At 38.0% G+C, this 20279-nt stretch overlaps 1 protein-coding gene across 3 annotated transcripts in view; it reads right to left on the reverse strand.

The window, feature by feature from the left end:
* The window catches only part of PAN3 (poly(A) specific ribonuclease subunit PAN3), a 129646-nt gene that overhangs the window by 73540 nt on the left and 35827 nt on the right, over positions 1 to 20279 (reverse strand). For 2 of the 3 annotated variants that reach the window (XR_005883836.1, XM_040979850.1), the window contains exon 5: positions 15754 to 15915. The exons of the other annotated variant lie outside the window; for it this stretch is intronic. Coding sequence is in view for 1 of the 2 variants with exons in the window: in XM_040979850.1 (XP_040835784.1) it covers positions 15754 to 15915 (162 nt within the window). In the remaining variant the exon portion in view is untranslated. The remainder of the gene's footprint in view (positions 1 to 15753; positions 15916 to 20279) is intronic. 3 annotated transcript variants of the gene reach the window in all.

Below are 20279 nucleotides of genomic sequence, written 5' to 3' on the forward strand. Positions count from 1 at the left end.
TTCCATACGGTTTTTCATGAACATTCTCTATTGCTATGCATTCAAATGCATCATTCTTATCTTCTGCGAAGCCTGACTGACCTGCCACGAATCACATCTACTATAGTTCATTTCAAATGCTGTGATTTTTAAAATTTGACTAGGATTTTTAAGCATATACTCCTATCTGACCTTGTTTCTTAAACATCCAAAATATGGGGTCCGGCGCCATGGTCTGCAGCTAAAGTCCTCGCCTTGAACGCGTTGGGATCCCATATGGTCGCCGGTTCTAATCCTGGTGACCCCGCTTTCCATCCAGCTCCCTGCTTGTGGCCTGGGAAAGTAGTCAAGGATGGTCCATAGTCTTGGGACCCTGCACCTGCGTGGAGACCTGGAAGAGCCCCTGGTTCCCGGCTTCAGATTGGCACAGTACTGGCCGTTGCAGTCACTTGGGGAGTGAATCATTGGACGGAAGATCTTTCGGTCTCTCCTTCTCTCTTTATATCGGACTTTGCAATAAAAATAAATAAATCTTTTTAAAAACCATCCAAAATATGGTTATAACTTTCAATATTTTATATACTATTTCTGCATAATTTCTTGGTAATTCCTAATTATATCTTTTCATTAAGGGTTTTATTTTCCTATCATTTATCTGGTGATTTTTTACTATTTGACAAACATTTTTTGGTAGGAGACATATTCTTGCAAATATTCCTGACCTTTTTTCATCACTGTAAACTGAAAATCCTTTGGGATTTTGCTTTTAAATATATTAGCAGAGATGAGGGAAGTGTTTATTCTAAACCGAAGTTGGCCCTGTCATTGAGTAGTCCCTACTTGATGCTTCATAAATTAGGACTTTTCTATTTTGGCTAGTGAGAACAGAAACTAAATTTGGATGTAAAAGCTCTGATAGTCATTTCTTGTGGCTTTTTGGAGATCTCTTTTTTCAGTTCATCAAGTAAGTCTGCTTATTCATAGACTCTGATCAATATTCAACCACAGATTCAAGGAGAATGCCTTTACAAATCCCGTGAGTTCTGTGTATGAGCTCCCTCCTCTTCAGTACTTTTTCTTGCTGACCATGACTCCATAGCCACTGTGAGATTCCAATCTGGGATCTTCAATTTACATAGATTACCAGGCTATGTGATCTCTCTCCTAGCATGAAGCCTGAAAAGTCAATTTGTGAGCTGGGTAAGATTATTGGCATCTCTTCTCTCAGGGATTACTTATCTTCCTTGCCTGATGGCCAATGTCTGGAGAGTTGTTGTTTCATGCATTTTGCTATGGTCTTTCAGCTGCTTCTGAAGAGAAAGCATATCTAATGCCTGTTCTTCCATGGTGGTCAAAAGACAACTCTAAAGGTACTATTTTCAAAATATTAAATTACATACTGCATCTTAAGTTTTAGCCAAGTCTTTTTCAGTTAGATCAGACACTCACTTGTGGAGATGTTTTCTGCAGATATCATTTCAAACACCTTATGAGCAAATCATACTACTTGCTAACAAAATTGACTATCCAGAATTTCTTGCTTTCTGTCTAAGCCTCTTTCCTAAAGAGATAAAAATATATAACTAACAATCCTTTTGATAATGCATTTATCTTTGAAGCACCAGATCAAATCAGAGTCTTCTTCCTAAATATTTTTCCAATGACTTGTACTCATGCAGAAGTGCCTCAATAAGACCATCAGCGGCCCCAGGTTTACTAAACAATATTGTCCCAAGTGATTCACTTGACTCCAGCCTATTTAAACTCCAGTTAATCGTAATGCATTTTAGCTAGAAGAAAAACAGGAAAACAAGGACAAAGAAGAACAGAAAAGGTTTTGATGACTTTATCGTGGAAATCTATTAGGTTGTCAAAAGGAAGTCTCTACTGTCTTTGCCTGACTTTCACTAGGAAGGCAGCATAGTAAATATCTCCTTTTGTCCAAACAGGGTCTCCAACTTTCCATGTGTACTACTTCTCTTTCTTCTCTGGAACGCACTAAGGGGTACCGCCAGTCAGGACCAACTGAAAACAGCCATAACAGAGGTGATGTATTTGTGTGTGTGGACTTGCTAGAACAAAGAACAGTGAATTATCTGAGAAAGCAGAGAAAAGAAGCGCCAAACACAAGGGAGAAAGGCAGGACTGATAAACTCTTCTGCCAAGCTAAAATGATCTAAAAAGGCAAAAAGATGAGACCCATGGATAAAGGACAGCCCTATTCAAATCTATTTTTACTAGTCTTCAGTGTTCATAAACAACACAGAATAAACAGGAACAGAGGAGGATAAAAAAATCAAGTGAAATGATTAATGAAAACCCAGGAGTTTATATTTCCACATGATTCTTTCTAATTTAATAGGCTACTATTTCCTTTTATTTCAAGTGTATCCAAATATGGTCCATTTAAAATTTATATTCAAAATACACTCAACTTCTCAGTCACTGAGCTGGCTGAGGACATTTCTGCTCTCTTCTTCATACTTTTCTGTGGTGTTTGATTCTTTGCAACAAGTATACTATAGAATTTTTATCAAAAAGTTTTTAAGAATATGTTAAGATTTGTAAATTATGAAATCTTTGATACTATTCTCCATTTCCCTTCTATCTGCAAAGCATCACTGCATGGAGTATTACAGGAATGAACATCATGCATACAACAATTTAAAATGAAACCTGCAGAATGTACACATTTTTTAAAAAGAAAGAGAAAGAAAGGGAAAAGGAAAGAAAAAGGAAAGGAGAAAGGGAAAAGGTCAGGACATATCTGGAAGATCCAAGGCATTTAAAAGCAAAACCAGATGAACTGCTCATCTGATACTGAAAAAAATTTGAAGCTATTTGCATGTCAAACAGCTCTAACAGCAATAATCTTATTAACAGTCAAAGAGCATTTGGCCAAGCTCACTGCCAAATCACCCTTCCCTTAAAAAAATTTAACAATTAGATTTTAAAAAATTGATGCCATCTATGTATTTCAGAGGGGTAAGAATTATTTAATATAGTTAACACTAATTTTCTACAACTATGCATATCTTCCATCCATACTATACAACAGTAAACCCAATTTGTCACTTCGCACACACAGTAGGTAAACAGAATTACTTAGAAGCACTGTTTTCAACCAGAAATCTTGAGACAAAGCTTAACACATCTACCATCTACAATGGTATTTTTGCAATGAAACAGCATCAAAGAAAAAATTAAGACCATAAAACATGAAATCGTAAGGTTAACCATAGTGTAGGACGATAATCATTAATTTAGGTTCATTCATACAATAAAATTTACTTTAGTGGAGAAAATACAGGAATTGCACATACACAGCTTGGTATTTCTAAGACACAAAATGCATCTGAACCCAATGCAACACCACACTCACAAGGAATCAGATCATTCATGTATCAAACAAAACATGAAGTACTCACAATGTGACACATGCTATTTTCCTCTATATTGAACTGCATAAACAATTAATTAGGACAATCTGATAAGTGAGCAAGTATCTAATGCTGTCTAGTTCGTTCATCAGATCAAATGCTTGAACTGAATCCAAAAGACAAATGTGCTAAGTCAGAGTTTAGAGATGGGCACCAAACAATGCAGAAGCTTAAACAGTATGTTCAATGGCAGAAATATGCTGCTTCTCATGGTATTCCACATACTTCAGTATGTAGTTCACTATGTCCACAGCATGAAGCAGAAGCAAGATCAAGGAGTGGGGACAACTCCTACAAAACAGGATGACTAAGATGAGAAGAAAGATCAAATAATAATGCTGTGACTTAAAATGTAAGATCAGAAGTAAGAAACCAGGTAAAACACAATGACAGTTCAAAGCAACAACAATCTTGGATCTAAATTATAACCGAGTAAATTTAGAGTAAAGACAAAAAAGTGAAGACAAGTAAAAAGCAGCATAAATAGTAGATCTCAATAGCTGAAAGATGTGGCAGCTAAGGAAAGAAGCATCAACAAGTATTGACAAATCACTTAGTGACATCAATCAATAACAAGGATATCAAGTGAGCAAAGAGCTGTGAATGAGTGTATGCAGATGTACACAAATCAAAGAACAGGTATGAAAATGTTAATTTTAAGCACTGAAACACAAGGCCTGTGAAATACAGATGAAGCTGGAAACAGAGGGTACATCAAAAAGTTCATGCAAATTGCATATTATTTTTATTTAATATTTCAGTGACCTTTTTGAAGTATCCACATGAAATATTTAGGGTACAGAGAACTAAGAGGGGAGGAAAAAAATATGGAAGTCAAATGTCAAAGGAAGTAGGTGAAGCAATAGAGACACTTAAGATCAGCAAAGGGCATTGTGAATAGTGAAAAAGAAAAGAGTAAATGACAGAGCTTGGAGACTAAGAGCAAAGGCAAAGAACAAAACCAAAAGTTTCAAAAGAAAGAAATAAAAGTACATAAATGGGTTCAATTCCTGGCAACTGCTGCTCAACCTGCTTCCCAGCTAATGCAAACCTGGAAGGCTATAGATGACTGATTACACAGGGAGTTGAGTTCCTGACACCTACGTGGAAGACCTGGATTGAGCTCCTGGCTCAAACCCTAGCCCAAGCCTAGTTGTGGGCATTTGTGACAAGAGCAACAAGATTGGATTTTTCATACTCTATGAAACAAAAAAAAACAGACTGTCTTGTTAAGAAAAACAAGAATGTAAACGGCACAACTGCTACTGAGGTCACACAGCAATCCTTAAAATGATAGTCAAAGGTGACTGGAACACTCTAGGAATTCAAGCTTATTGATAGGATGGAGGGCCAGCACCATGAAGTAATATGGTAAGCCTATACCTAGGGCACTAGCATCCCATATGGGTGCAAATTCATGCCCTGACTGCTCCTCTTTCTGATCCAGCTCCCTGCAAATAGCCTAGAAAAGCAGCAGAGGATGACTCAAGTGCTTGGGCCCCTGAACTTACATAGGAGACATGGAAAAAGAGGTTAGTGGCTCCAGGTTTCAGACTTGTCCAGCTCCAGCCATTCTGGCCATGTGGGGCGTGAAGCAGAGGATGCAATAATATCTTTCCTTCTCTGTGTAATTCTGCCTTCACATTAAAGTAAGATAGAACTTCAAAAAACAAAAGATTATTCAAAGGGGAAAAGTAAGTACCTAAGAAAGAATCACTGCCCAAATTGCACAGCACAGTTTTTAACAAACTAATAAACCTTTTCCTCATGTAGCATTCCTTATGTTCTAATGTCCCCCAAACAGCAGAAGATATCTAATCATACCATCTCTATAACAAAGGAACCAATGTTGGGCCCGGCTGGATGGTCCAGGGCTAAATCCTCTCCTTGCAAGCACCATGATCCCATATGGGCTTGCATCGGTTTGCGTGCCAGCTGCTTCACTTCCCTTGAAGCTCCCTTCTTATGCCCTGAGAACACAGTAGAGGATGGCTCAAAGCCTTTAAACCTTGCATGGGAGACCTGAAGGAAGTTTCTGGCTCCAGGCTTCAGATAGGCTCAGCTCAGCTCCAGCTAGTGTGATCACTTGGGGAGTGAACTAGCAGATGGAAGATTTTTCTCTCTGTTATCTGCTTCTCTCTGTAACTGCCTTTCCAATAAAAATAACCTTAAAAAAAAGAAGCCAAAGTTCAAAGAGAAAATTAAAAAAGGAAAAAAATGAAGCAGTTAATTGCTAAAAGGAATAAAAATGGGCTTTAGAGCATACAATTAAGGGACTGACATAGAAGGAAAAAGATTATGAAAGGATATGAACAAAACAGACAGTGAAAACAGATACATGAGGCAATTCATTGGCTATGGCCCTTTTTCTTTCCCTTGTGAAGAACACAAAGTCATTATTCAAAAGCCAAAGAGTGAAAGCTAAGTAGGTTCAAGGGAAGTGGTACAAGGACAGAATAGGAGCTAAAGAGACAAAGAGTAAAAGGACAGAAAGTGCTGCATCATAATTTCCCAACTCCTCAAAGTTTCAAAGAAACTCAAGCAGGTAAGCTGAACCTTCAGCATTATAAAAACAACAAAATCCAACCAGTAACTAAAAATGCAAGTATACACAGTGAGTTTTCAAAATCTCTAAGACCTTAAGGATGCCAGTACTAAGCAGTTTCAATTTACAGAAAAAACCTGAGGGCCAAAAGATTTTTGAGGAGGGGAAGGGTCAAGAATTTTTAAAGTGAACATTCTAAAACACTATTACCAGAAATGTCATGTAATCAGATTGCAAGGAGGAAAACTGCATCAAAGGAAAGGTCGACAAGTAGATAATGAAGTCAGATGGATCCTCTAACAAACTCAGCAATGCCTACTAAATTAGATGTGCCTGCTGGGTAGACTGAAAGCAATTAAGGTGAGTTACAATTGAAACAATATCTCACTTCAAATATTCAAGACTAAATGAGCTACACTGTATTTAACATGTTAAATTCTAGGTAAAACTTAGCTTATCATAAGATGTTTGTAAAAATCACGCATTTCACACATCCTTTTATTCAAGTTTACAACATTCTTACATAAAGAAGCATACTGCTATTCCTTTCAAACAAAAAAGTAAGTCAAAATTTTCAAAAACATCCAAGTGACTCAGCAATGAAATGTAAATCACTGAAAGACTCAACACCATTTCCCCATTCCACACACACTAAGATGACAGGTACACATGAATGTAGCAACAAGTAAATATAAGCAACCCTACCATAGGAGAAATGGTGCAAAAACTGAAAGAAGAAACATTTATTTAATATAAGGTATGTGCTTGGACATATGCCTCCATACAACAATTCCATAGAGGAGTTGATAAAATATTTTGACCCCGAGCAGTGTTATTCGGTCTGTGAAACCACAGAACAACTCAAAAATCTTGAGTTCACACACGATGATCAAGCACAGAAATCGGGTGATCACCCTAGCATTAAAGCTAGGATCAAAGCAAACTGCAACTACACAAAATCAAGTGTTGCTGATGTGATGCCATCCATGACCTGCCATCTGCCACCTGCTCTTGTTGGGTCAAAGACCATAAGAACAATACAAAACATAGAAGCTGTGTCACTCAACAACATCTCTGTAAGGTAACTATGCCTCAGAAGACTGGAAGTAAGATTATTAGGACACTGATAAAGTTTTGAATTTTTTAAGAAATGCAAAATCTCTAACATTTCAAAAGAAATCACCACCCTGTTTTCTAAATCAGTTGAGATACTAAAACTAAGTAGTAGTAACAGTACTTACAAAACTCAAATAAAACAAACAAGGGCCGGTATTGTGGAACAGGGAGAAAGGCCAAAGCCTATGAACACCGGCTTGAGTCCTGGCTGCAACGCTTCCAGTGTAGCCCCTGCTAATGTGCCTGGGAAAGCAACACAACAGGGCCCAATGACTTGAGCCCTGCTGCCTATGTGGGAGACCCAGAAGATGCTCCTGGCTCCTGGCTTCAGACCAGACGCCAAAGCAGTCATTAGGGGAGGGAACCAGTGGATAGAAGATTTATCATTCTCACTTTGCAAACAACTCTGCCTTTGAAATAAATGAATACATCTTAAAAACAAAACAAAACAGAAAACCTATAATCAGGTTCCTTATATACATCAAAGTCTTGCAACAAAATTTTCACCAACCTGCATTATATAACAAAAAAACTTAAACAGTGGCATTTTCAAACAAGCAAACTTACAAAGACATGTCTAGTCCCAATTGCTTACAAATCAGTGGGAAAAGACATAGCAAATTCATCCTAAAACAGAATGAAATAACTGCTAAACACCAAGTATTCTAAAAACAACAGTATAAACACAAACTCACACCCATGCACATACGCATATTCCCCACCTCCACTGCCAACATTTAAATAGTCACAGGGAGATAGCATTTCTACCATCTCAACAATGAAAAACCAAGGAAGATTTATGTCAATGGTACAGAAATATAAAGATATAGGGAACTGACAATATATTTCATAGCACCTACAATACAAAAGATCTTATACAATCAGAATATAGAATATAAAGATTTGTATGAAAAAACAGCCTTTAAAAGGTAACATAGGATAGATTCTGAGGAATTTGAAAAGCTTTATTCAGAAACGGTTTATGCATGAGTTATAAATAATGTTAACAGCTGCAATAAAGTAAAGGAGGGAAAGTCACTGTAGTTTTTAATGACCAAGGATTAGAGGCAAACAATAGAAAAGCAAAATTACTAAAGTTAGCATTAAATAAACCAAGATTAGCATCCCAGCTCTACCACTTCAGTAAATACAAAATTTTGGACCACAAATGCTTGAGATATTGGGATATTTACATATTTAAGAAATTGTGGGGATAAGACCCATATCCAAGCATATATAAACCTTATACACAAAGCCTAACAGTAAATTACATAACATTTTTAACATGACTGCATACTGAATGAAGCCCAATACAAGAGGTCAGTTTGTGAATTTTCTACATGTGATGTCATGTTATATAGCATTTCAAATTTCAAATTTTCAGATTAGGGATGTTCAATCCATGCAAGTATTACATTCTTCAAAAACATCTTTTTTTTAAATCAAATGGGAATAATCTGTAGTTGTAATTAAAAAGATTTAATATAGGGCCCAGTGTGACAACCTAGTGGCTAAATCCTCACCTTGCACGTGCCCGGATCCCATATGGGTTCCAGTTCGTGTCCCAGCTACTCTACTTCCCATCTTGCTCCCTGCTTCTGCCCTGGGAAAGCAGCAATGGACAGCCCAGAGCTACGGGGCCCTACACCCGCATGGGAGACCTGGAAGTAGCTCTGTCTCGCTCCTGGCTTTGGCTCAGCTCTAGCTTGTTTCTGGAAACTTGGAGTGAGCAAGCAGACAGAAGACATTTCGCTGTCTGTCCTTCTTCCTGTATATCTGACTTTCCAATAATGATGATGATGATGATGATGATGATGATGATGATGATAATAACAATAATAAAAAGACCGAGGGAATCTTAAAAAAAGATTTAATGTAACAGTAATCATGTTATTATCAATGTATTGGTAGTCAAACCTCGGCACCTCTCCTAGGTAGCTGGATGCAAGAGGTGCCGAAAAGGGGAAGCCAACAATACTCTCAGTGGCTGGGAAGATGACAGTGCCATTAATTGAACGAAGAAAACAGGAGAATATTTTAAATCCGAGTCTTGAACTCAGAAGACAGTTTAAATTTTATTTAAATTTTGGGAATAAGCAAGCAGCATCCAAAGAAATGAGGGTATAAAGTAACAGCAGAACAGGGAATCAGGGATAAAACAAAAAGTTAGGAATGTCAAGAGAAAAGAGCTTCAAAAACGGTAATAGCAAGCAGTATCAAGCATGGTATGAAAATACTAGAAGCAGCAATTTAAGAGTCCCCTCCACAATCCTTGACATCAGTTTTAGAGGCCAGCATCGTGGCAAATGGATAAAGTCACACCATAATCCCATAGGAGCACAAGTCCAGTCCTGGCTGCTACACTTCCCATCCAGCTTCCTGCTAGGGAACCAAGGCAGGCTGCAGCAGATGGCCCAAGAATGCAGGTCCCAGCATTAACATAGGAGGCCCAGGTAGGAGCTCCAGGTTCCCTTCTTCAGCTTGACCTACCTCCTGCTGCTGTAGCCATTTAGGGAGTCAACATACAAAAGATCTCTCTGATTTTCAAGTAAGTAATTAAAGTATTAAAAAGGGAGAACACTGTCTACAAAGTGTTGGTGACATAAAACTACAGACATTGAAAGGGAAAAACAGATGATAAAAATTAAAAAGTAGAAAAGATTCCATGAGTCCCCAGTAGGGGATTTCACGGAGACCAAAAGTGCATTATCAGCATTTCTTATGTTGTATGAATGAATACATTCAGCCTCCATACAACAATGCTAACCAGAATAAAGGCAGTGTGAATGACTGTATTTCATCAAATCCAAAACACTTTGGCTTTTTTTGGCTTTGTATTCATTTATAATCAGAAGGTAAAAAAAGGAAGGTAAGTCAAGATTAAAAAGTCAGGAGCTGGTACCATGCTTCAACAGGCTAATCTATCCCCTGCAAGCACCAGAATCCCTTATGGGTGCCAGTTCAAGTCCCAGCTGTTCCACTTCTCACCCAGCTCCCTGCTTGTGGCCTGGGGAAGAAGAAGAAGATGGGACCCTATACCCACATGGGAGACCCAAAAAAAGCTCCTGGCTTCAGATAAGCTCAGCTCCTGCTGTTGCAGCTATATGGGGAGTAAGCCAGCAGATGGAAGATTTTTCTGTCTTTGCTACTCTCCATAAACATGCCTTCCAAATAAAAATAAATAAATCTTTTATAAAAATTTTTTAAAAAAACAAGTCTAAGTAGAACTAATGTTATGTCCTAATGGGTTAAGCAAATGCCTCTATTGTGGTATCCCGTAAGGGTTCTGAGTCACCATCCCACAGTTAATACAGTTAATAATTAATCCCTGTTAATATACCTGGGTAATCAAGGGAAGGTGGACCAGGTCCTTGGACCTCTGCCACCCACATGGGAGACCCTCACAGAAGAAACTCCAGGCTCCCGGCTTCTGCCTGACCCAATTCCAGTAGTGAACTCACAGATGAAGGATTTTTCTTTCTCTCTCTCTCCCTCCCCCCTCTGTAATCCTGCCTTTCAGATAAATATTTTTATTAATAAAAGTGGATAAACTTCACACACTGTAAGAGATTTAGGAGCTCAGTGATGCTTGCTCCCCTACCCTCCTTCATGCCTGCATTCTGCACACAACCCCTTCCTTATTTTTTTTCTGTTTTACAACAGCATACTTTCATTTCATAAATAAATTTTTAAAAGGGGAACAATGTAAAGCAATGCCTAAACTTCCAGTAAGAAAGGCTGTCAAGTATGACTGAGAAAAAATTATGTGACACTTCTAAGTCAGCAGAATTGTGCAAGTTATAGCCCAAGTCTAGAAAACTATGTATGAAATGTTACCTTCAAAAACAGTTGTTCTGTTTTAAGTCCAGTTAACCAGTTAGACGATGAAACCTGTACAGCTAGAACCACATCACATACCATACAAAAGGTGAAAACAGGGTTCACCTTTTTTTGGCTCCTGGAGCCAGCAATGTGGCATAGCAATTGAAGCTGACACCTGCAACACAGCATCCCATAAACATGGATTCCTGTCCCAGCTACTCCATTCAGAATCAAGCTCCTTGCTAATGCACCTGGAAACAGCAGCAGAAGGGGCACGGATAGCGGTGTAGTCGCATCAGCATCCCATATGGAGGCCAGGTCATGACCTAGCTGCTCCACTTCTGATCTGGTTCCCTTCTTATGGTCTGGGAAAAGCAGCAAAGAATGGCCCAAGAGGCCTGGGTCCCACCCTGCACCTACATGGAAGATCTGGAAGAAACTCCTGGCTCCTGGTTTGGATCAATCATTTGGGAGTGAACCTCTTTTTGTGTCCCTCCTCTCTCTGTAAATCTGTCTTTCAAATAAAATAAATAATTCTTTAAAAGAAAGGGGCAGGGAAGGAAAGAGAGGGGAGGGGAGAGGCGGCGCTCTGGGGCACCAACATGGGAGATCCAGATGAAGCTCCTGGCTGTGGTATGGCAGGACGCTGATCTTTGCAGCCATCTGAGGAGCAAAATCAGCATATGGAAGGTGCCTTTTTGTTTCCCTTTCTCTATCCCTTCTCTCTGATTCTTTGAACACAAAGAAAGCTATATAAAAGAGGGAGGTGAGGGGATGAAAAGGAGGGGAGGAAAAGGGATGGAAGGGAATAGGAAGTGGAGGGAATGGAAGAGAAAAGAAAAGGGAAGGAAAAGAAAGAAAAAAGTAAGGAAAGAAAATCAATTCAGACTATTCTACTGACAGTTTAACATTACACACCATCTGTGAAAAGCTTTCTTTAAACATACATCCAATGAGATGTTAGGAGGAAAGCTAAACGGCAATATATTTAAGAAATATCATTACCTAAGGTTGCTGTATCGTGTGGTGCCTTAACATGGGCACCAGCTGGAATCGAGTACATTCTCCCTTCTGATTCAGCTCCCTGCTAATGAGTTGGGGAAAGCAGTGGACAACAGACCAAGTGCTTGGGCCTTATACACTTGTGAGAGACTGGGAAGAAGCTCCTGGTTTTGGTCTGGCTCAGACCCAACTGTTATGACCATTTGGAGAGTCAGCCAGCAGGAGGAAGAGCTCTCTTTGTAACACAGCCTTTCAAATAAAAATTTAAAAATATTGTTAGCTATCATTAATTAATTAAGGGTTTAAAATTTAGTCTTTAAAAAAATAACAACAACAGAAACACACAGATTCCATATGCTGGCTCACCTCAAAAATGATCCAATTAGCCAACACTGGAACAGGCTGAAACCAGAAGCTAGATAAGTCTCCAATGTGGGAGCAGTGACCCAAAAAGCTGAGCCATTTGTGCTGCTTTCCCAGGTGAAATAACACAGAGTGGGTTCATAAGTATAGCATTCTGGACTCAACATGGTACCCTTCCTTATAACACAATAAAGCTGTAGGAGGCACCTTAAGACACTGCCCCACGGTGCTAGCCCTAAGGCCTAAGCTTCAAAGAGAAGATATCAGTAGGATAGGAAAAACCAATGTATCTGGCTATCATTTAAACTTTAATGTTAAAAATTAAAGATAATAGTAAAAGGTAAGCACAATTCAACAGCAAAGAAATTTTAAGTAACTGATATTTAAGTTATTTTTGTTAGACTAAAAACTCCAATATAAAAATATATATACCCTGGGAGTAGGGAAATTGTGGGAATCCCTCTGACATGCTACAGTTCTCACCAGTGAGCATGAGAACCATGGCTGCAGGCGGGCCTGACTGGACAGGCAGGGCACCTACTGGGCATGAGTTGGGGCTGGACAGTGGAGTTGGTCAGGCTGAGCGAGGCTTCAAAGCCCATTGACGTGTACAAGACTAGAATGGGATATAGAACAGTCTGGACTGGTCAGATGCACATGCCAGCATGTGTAGGAACTGGGGTAGGAGGCAGGCCTGGTGGGGGTTATTGGGGTTCACCCTAGCTAGGCCGCAGCTCCCGCTAGTGTGCATACATGAGGGCTGCTGAGTGAGTGGTGGGCAGGATTAGGCTGTGCCACAACATACACTGATTTGCCTAAAAGAAGGGACTGGGGACAGAACTGACCAGGTGACCGCAACTTCAGTGAATGTACAAGCTGATATGGGGGATTGGACTGAGCCAAACCCTGCACTGGCTGGCACACACAGAAGTCAAGTCTGCTGTCACCTCAAACAAGGTTTCTTTGGGGACTTCCCCCAACTGATTCACTGGACTCAGAGTCACAAACACAGGTAGGATCTGTGGTAGGACCATGGAATGCCATGTGTAAGGAAGTGGGTCACCTCAGTTGCTTAAGCCCAGACAGCATGCGCAGATGCTCACGGGGGACATGACAACCTGCAGAGGACATCTTGTACCACAAAGGGCAGAACAAATTGGTGTAAGCTCTCCCAGTAAAGTTTTAACAGCAAATATCTGGGCAAGTAGAGACTCTGACATGGACAATGTCAACAAATCAACCTTCGAAGGATTTCCTCAACCTTGGAGCAAGAAAATCAACAGCATCTCAGAACTATCAAAACCACATAAGTAGTGTCCCTGGAACATGCTCCACATCAGGGACCCTGGGATGATACCTGGTGGCCATCTGCCATCCCCAGGTACCAATGTGGTTGGGCTGCTGGGAGTGGACCTTTCTTTCTTTCCTGTCCCACTTTTCCCAAATACAGGAAGAAAAAGATTGGAGGCAATGGTCTCATTTACTTTCCCCTATTTCTCAACCTTATAAACCCTAATAAGTGGTCCACATGGGCATGTATCCTTCTCAACTACTTTATATTCTTTATTCATACAACTCTTTATTTATTTATACTCAACTTTACCCTCTTTTCTCTTTATAAATTTCTCTAGGTTCCCTGTTTAGGAATTCCCTGAGAACAATGAAGAAGAAATTTTGATTGAGAAGTATAAGGCATTTTAGAGTTTATAAAGCTCAAATTCAGAACACAATATGCTGCACGACCTAAAAAAAATTTTTTTTGAGGCACAAAATAACAGTATTTAAAATATTAGACACCAATTCAGGCTAATATACACATTAGTGTAGATTTAGCTGTTTTAATAATAAAGCATAGCATAGTGTACATACTTATATCAACTTAATGATTTTCTCAAGCTATAGCTTAAGAAAAAAAAAAGAAGGTACCTCAGAACTGCTTCTGTTAATAAATGGCAAGGAGGGAGGGCAGGACTGCGGTAGGGAAGTGTGATATTTACACTTGTATAATGGTAACACTCCCACAAATCACAAATAGGTCTAGTGTCACAAGTATCTGTTCTTACAAAGCTAGGGTTTACAACTTTACAACAGTATTTTAAGTGCACACATGATACGTGAAACTTCCTGGTTTCCCTTTATCTTTTGGGGTGAGGGGTTTAAAAATTCAATGGCATAAATACCATATTTTGCAATATGTTTGAGATAACATTTCTATTCCTGTGACCATGGGAATAAAGCTATCGCTAGTGAATCAATATTGGACAAACAAGAGGGGCTGGCACTGTCAGTAAGGACACCACCTGCAGTGCTGACATCCTGCATGCCTGTCCAGTTCCTCTTCTGGCTGCTCCATTTCCACTTCAGCTAGCTGCTAATACTCTGGTAAAAGCAGTGGAAGATGGCTCAAGTGTCTGGGCCCCTGACACCCATGTGGGAAACCTAGAAAAAATTCGTGGCTTCTGGCGTCAATCTAACCCAGCCTAGGTCAATATGTCCTCCAAGGAAGTTCACCAACAGATGGAAGGCCTGACTGCCTGTGCATTTTTGTGCCATGTGTGTATGAGAGAATGAGTGAGAAGAGAGACAGACATTGTATATCTCCCTAACTCTGACTTTCAAATAAATTATCACGGAGTGAGGGGGTGGACAGGATATTGTAGAATCTCTTTATGAGGTAGGAGAAAGAAATAAAACCAAGTTGTTAACTTTGATCTATCTTTCCCATGTGTATAATCTTTCCCATGTATAAATGTGGGATTGCATGCAGATTGTTGCTGGGTATATGTTTTTTAAAATTTGTTTAACCAAAACTTAGGAGGAAAATATTCCACTACTTCTGGCTGCACTGAAATTTTGATCAAAAGCATTATCTACATCATAAAATAATTCCCAGTTTATAATCCAAATTACAACGGAATATGAAGTTTTTACAGGTACTTCAGAACCATACAGAACCTGGCTAGCTCTTGAGTTATAAAAATGAATTTTCACTATGTGGAACTAACTAGTAAAGGCAGAGTCAAAAAGTAAAATGTATCTATAATAACCCTAAAACCACACACCACTAAAGATGGTTTTAGAAGAAATCTGATTGTTCACATGCAATTTTCATTTCCTAGCAAAAGCTGATAGAAAAACAAACTCTTTATTGCTCAGATTTCAAACAAATAGGACTTTCTGTACTAACTTTTATAATATGACTTTCAAGTATAGTGCCCTAAATAACTAACTGTATTTAAATTAACTGAAGCCAAATTTTAACAAGTTGAAAAAATAAATATAAAAGCAGAAAAGATCAAAATGTCATCAAAGCTGAAACTCATTTAGCTGGTTATTGGACTACTAACTACATTTTGTTTTAAAAAAATTTTTTTAGATACCACCTAATTATTTCAGATAGGTCATCCAATCCTTTCATACCCACCATCACACATAAAGAAGTCACAATATTCACTTTCAAAAACGTCTAATAAAAATTATTTTTACCTGTAAATTGTTTTCTGTGACTCTGTTCCACCAAACCATATTGATGGGTACTCCTGATTTACACCTGTCAGCAAGGCAGCCAATAGGGTTCTTTGCTTTCCGTGCCTTTGATCCCATCGGAACTAGCCTCTCCTCCAGCATCCCCAGGCGATACTTCCTTGGCTAGGAAAAAGAAGGAAAGAAACCAGGCCACTCCTAACATCCCCATACTAATCTAAACTAATGTAACTAACACAAAAAAGGTATGGAAATAGTAAAATAGAAAACAAGAAAATTTCTATGATAATCCTTTTAATATCCATATCACAGCCCACCATTTCCCACCCCCACCCCACACTTACAAAATAATCCAGTCTTTAAGAGGCTGAACAATATTATACAGAGCTATACATGCTATGGAGAAATATACTATAATCTGATTTTATTTAACAAATACAAATTATTTTATTAGTTAAGTAAATGCTTTGCACATTTTTTTCCACTGGCACTTACCTATTCTCACTGCTATAAGAAGAAATGGCTTCAAGGGCACAAAATACAGATTAGAAAAGTTCTCCATGCTATAACTTATTCTATTCCTCAACTGGCTGCCTTATTTCCACTTGTTGTTATGTTTCACTTGAGATAAGTAGCTGAATCTTAAGCAATGGATTTTGTACTTTAAAAACTGCTATGCACATTAGGCTAGAGTTCAAGGACAATCACTCTACCTCAAAAGAGCACTAAACTTAAGGTATCCCATGAAAAGGAATAACCTCAGACTTAAAAAAAAAAGTGACAATATTGTTGTCACACACATTTCTTTAGTCTTTAAGATCTCAATATTTGAAAAGATCATTATTGGACAACTGCAAAACATCATAAACTCAGCAGCTAACATTATAATGAAGTTATTAAACTATCTTAAGAGTGGTAAGTAGAGTTTTCACCATCTTAATTATAGTTTGCACTAAACTACATCTTAAAGGAAATTTGTGTATGTGTGTCTCATCTTTAAGACATCAGTGATATGTGTGTAATCAAAATAAAACCTGAGTGAGGGTGGGAGTTTGGGGGGGGAATCCCAACCTACACAAAATTGTACCACACAATCCAAAATTCAAAATAAAAATATATTTAAAAAAAAAAACCTGAATAAGAAAGTATATGTGTGCTCATGATTCCATCATGACTGCTGAAACAAATATTTTAAAGTTTCTGGAAAAAGAAAAAGAAAAAAACACTACATGGTTTTTAAAAAGTTTTCTAGTATAGAAAGAACCAAAATGAAGAAAACATATTGATTACTAAATCTTAAATACCATGCAAATAACTAAACAAATTCCCTACCCCACAAGTGAGATTCTTCCATACTGGCATTTAACAGGGTCAAAAAACATTAACCTTGCATGAAGAAAGGTAACTAGACTACTGACCACTGGTTGCTAGTAGTGGATGAAGTCTTATGAAGCTAAAACATTTCCACATTCCAGCTACCCTCAATGTCTGTATCAGAAGGAACTCCTGTGGATATGAATAATTATGCATCCTTTGTGGCTCATGGGAACATAATCAGCCAAAATTACTTCTAGTAACGTTAACTCCTTGGAAAGAGGATAAAACTGAAAATATGTTTTTGAGTCCAAGGCAATTATTAAGGTTTTGATATAAGAATATATTAAGAATTTAACTTTCATTAACCCTTACAGAATTTGTATTTCAGAATTCTATAGAATTTATATTTTAGAAAATTTCTGGCTAAAGATTATGAGAAACATTCAACAAAGTATACTTACTTAAGCTAAAGCACTACTTATCAAACAGAATGTATAGAACATTCATATATCAATGTGATAAAATACTGTTTTAAATGATTTACTGTTATTCAGAGCTTTCACAAATTCAGACACATTTTTGACTCAGTTATTAATTAGCACAATTTATTTTCTATAGGGAAGTACACTAAGCAACATATAAGAGTTTAAAATATATCCAACATGAGATTCTCCCTCCTCAATATTGCTCATTATTTAATGATGGTTCTTGCGTTTTTTCCCAAGAGGAATTCATTATTCCTCTACTCCAAACCATGCCCAAGAACCCATCACTGCCTAAGACTCTTCATCTCAAGTGGAAGAGATGCCCACACAGCACAACTGAAAAGAGACAGCAGTAATAGAAAGCATGATGCTTCCTTTACACAGATTTATACAAGTTTCACTTCATAGAATATCTGAAATTAAATTAGTACCTCATCTGCAAGATAATTTCCAAATTACAAAGATTATATTTATCTCTTTAAAAAATGTTTTAAAGTAAACATTTCAGAGTCTACCCTACTTTTGATCACGAATAGTTCTACGTACTTGGAATTTAATGATAAATTAAATATACTTATCCCTCAAAGAGACAAAACAGCAAGTAACACAACATGTAACAAACATAGCTTACTGGAATACAACAATGAGTATAAAATAAAGACACCAAATGCTTTCTGTGGAAGGCAGGAAAGAAACCATCTGATAAACAAGGCAAATGCCTGGGCAGCATTCTGATGGAAGAATAAGTGTGTATAGACAGTACAAACTAGAGAAAGAAAAACCTATTATATGTTTGGGATAATGTATATATAGTCAGTAATGTGTTTCAAGGAAATTAACAAGTATTCAGTATACCACTCATATATCATTAGATGGTCAAGTTTAACAGACAAAGACTGAATGCAATTTAAAAATGAGTTTATATCTACTGCTCCAAGCCATGAACAAAGGGAAACTTGTGAAAACTTGGAATTAAGACTTTAAAAAAAAATCAAGTTTGATTTAGAAAGGAAGTTCTTGCAATACTGTGTTCAAACTGTGGAGTGAAATCATACAAAGGCAATGACCAAATTCTGGGAAATATGTTTTCGGGTTGTGATATCTCATACTGAGTACACAGTACTCAGTACTTCAACAGCTCAGTACACTCTGAATAATCCTTTGTCCTCTACAAGAGAGGATGCTTAGCATCATTCTAGTACTCCCCACTGGACACCAGGAAGCACCAACGCCCTAGATGCGTCTCCAGATCGTCTTCCTGAGTTATGGGAACATAACTGATGCTAGGTAAAGGATATGAACTTGAGGCAATTACAGGAGAGCAAGTCAGCTAAAGCTTCACTGTGTAGGTACTGCAAAAATCAAAACCTGTCAGCGATTAACTACAAGGCAGCACTACAGAAAGGGAGAAGTCAAGTGCAAGATGAAGAAATATAAGCATCAAACAAAAGTTTATGGAACGTGTTTACTTTATGTTTTTTCAGTTCAATAAGGCCTAAGCTCCTCCTCCAGAATAAACTCCTCTTCCCTTTATTTCCTCTTAGCCTCTAAAATTTCCTACATAACCTTGGAAAATGTAACAGCTTGTTTTAAAAATGTAAATTCCCTTACTAATTCTGTATAAAATTGATGGACTGGTCAGTCGAAACTTGCTAGCTGTTATGCAATGCAAACAGCTTTTCTGCTCCATGTATATGAAAATTTCCAATCCTCTTCTACATAACTACTTTCCTTCTTCCTCTCCCTAACATATATGGGCAACTTTTAAGATGGAAAATAATTAAAGTGATGGATCTGGTTCCTTCTTCGTAAAATCCAAATGAACAAAAGACAGCTGTTAAAAATAGTGCTATCCTTTGTAATGGGAATTTTTAAAAGAAAAATCATTTAGGGCTTCAACATTTTCAAGGATACAAACTTTTGATGCAGTACAGAATTTTTCAAACTGCACTGAACACACAAATCTCCTCCTGCAGAATCTGACAGAGTAGGCATGGAGAGAGGGCTGAGATTCTGAATTTCTAAAGAGCCCCTAAGCTGCTCTTGCTACCGAGGACACTTGGGCAGTACAGAACTTCAGAATGTCAGAGAAAGACCTGGATAAGAAACAACCAGTGATACAAACAGGTACTGATGTCACCTCCCCAAATGAAAAGTGATATAGTCTTTGAAGTTCAATGTCAATTCATTATAGGCTAAAGAAATAGGTTCAATATCCCAACTCCATATATCTCTCTGCCCTTCCGAGTTCGACCTTAACACTCACAGCCTTTAAACTCACCAATAGCCCAGAAAATCCTAGCTTTCCACCCACAAACCATTGCACCAGCCCCAGCTTGACATCAAAGTTACACTGACTCCTAACAAGTCAGCTATGTCTCAAAACTTACTATGTCAAATGAAAAACTGTCAGCCTTAGTTTATGACTATGTTAGCTTTGAAGCCTACCTAAACACATACATACTTGCTGCACTAGTTCACTCAATATTTCAATATCAGTTTCTATGATTGTTGGCAGAAATACAATGACTGCTTAATTCTGTTCTCTTCTCTGAAAAAGATCAGTGTGCCTAAATAGTAATAATCCATAAAAATCACCAATTGTGTAGAAAATGTAGTTACATCAAGTTATAAACCTCTACTTAGCAATTTGAAACCAGCACCAGCACCAGCTCCAAGATACCTCACACATTATTATATAAAATAATCTATTAATGGTAAACAAAA

The sequence above is a fragment of the Ochotona curzoniae genome, unplaced genomic scaffold (assembly GCF_017591425.1).
Source record: "Ochotona curzoniae isolate NIBS_2020 unplaced genomic scaffold, NIBS_Ocur_1.0 contig_3332, whole genome shotgun sequence".
Taxonomy (NCBI): domain Eukaryota; kingdom Metazoa; phylum Chordata; class Mammalia; order Lagomorpha; family Ochotonidae; genus Ochotona; species Ochotona curzoniae.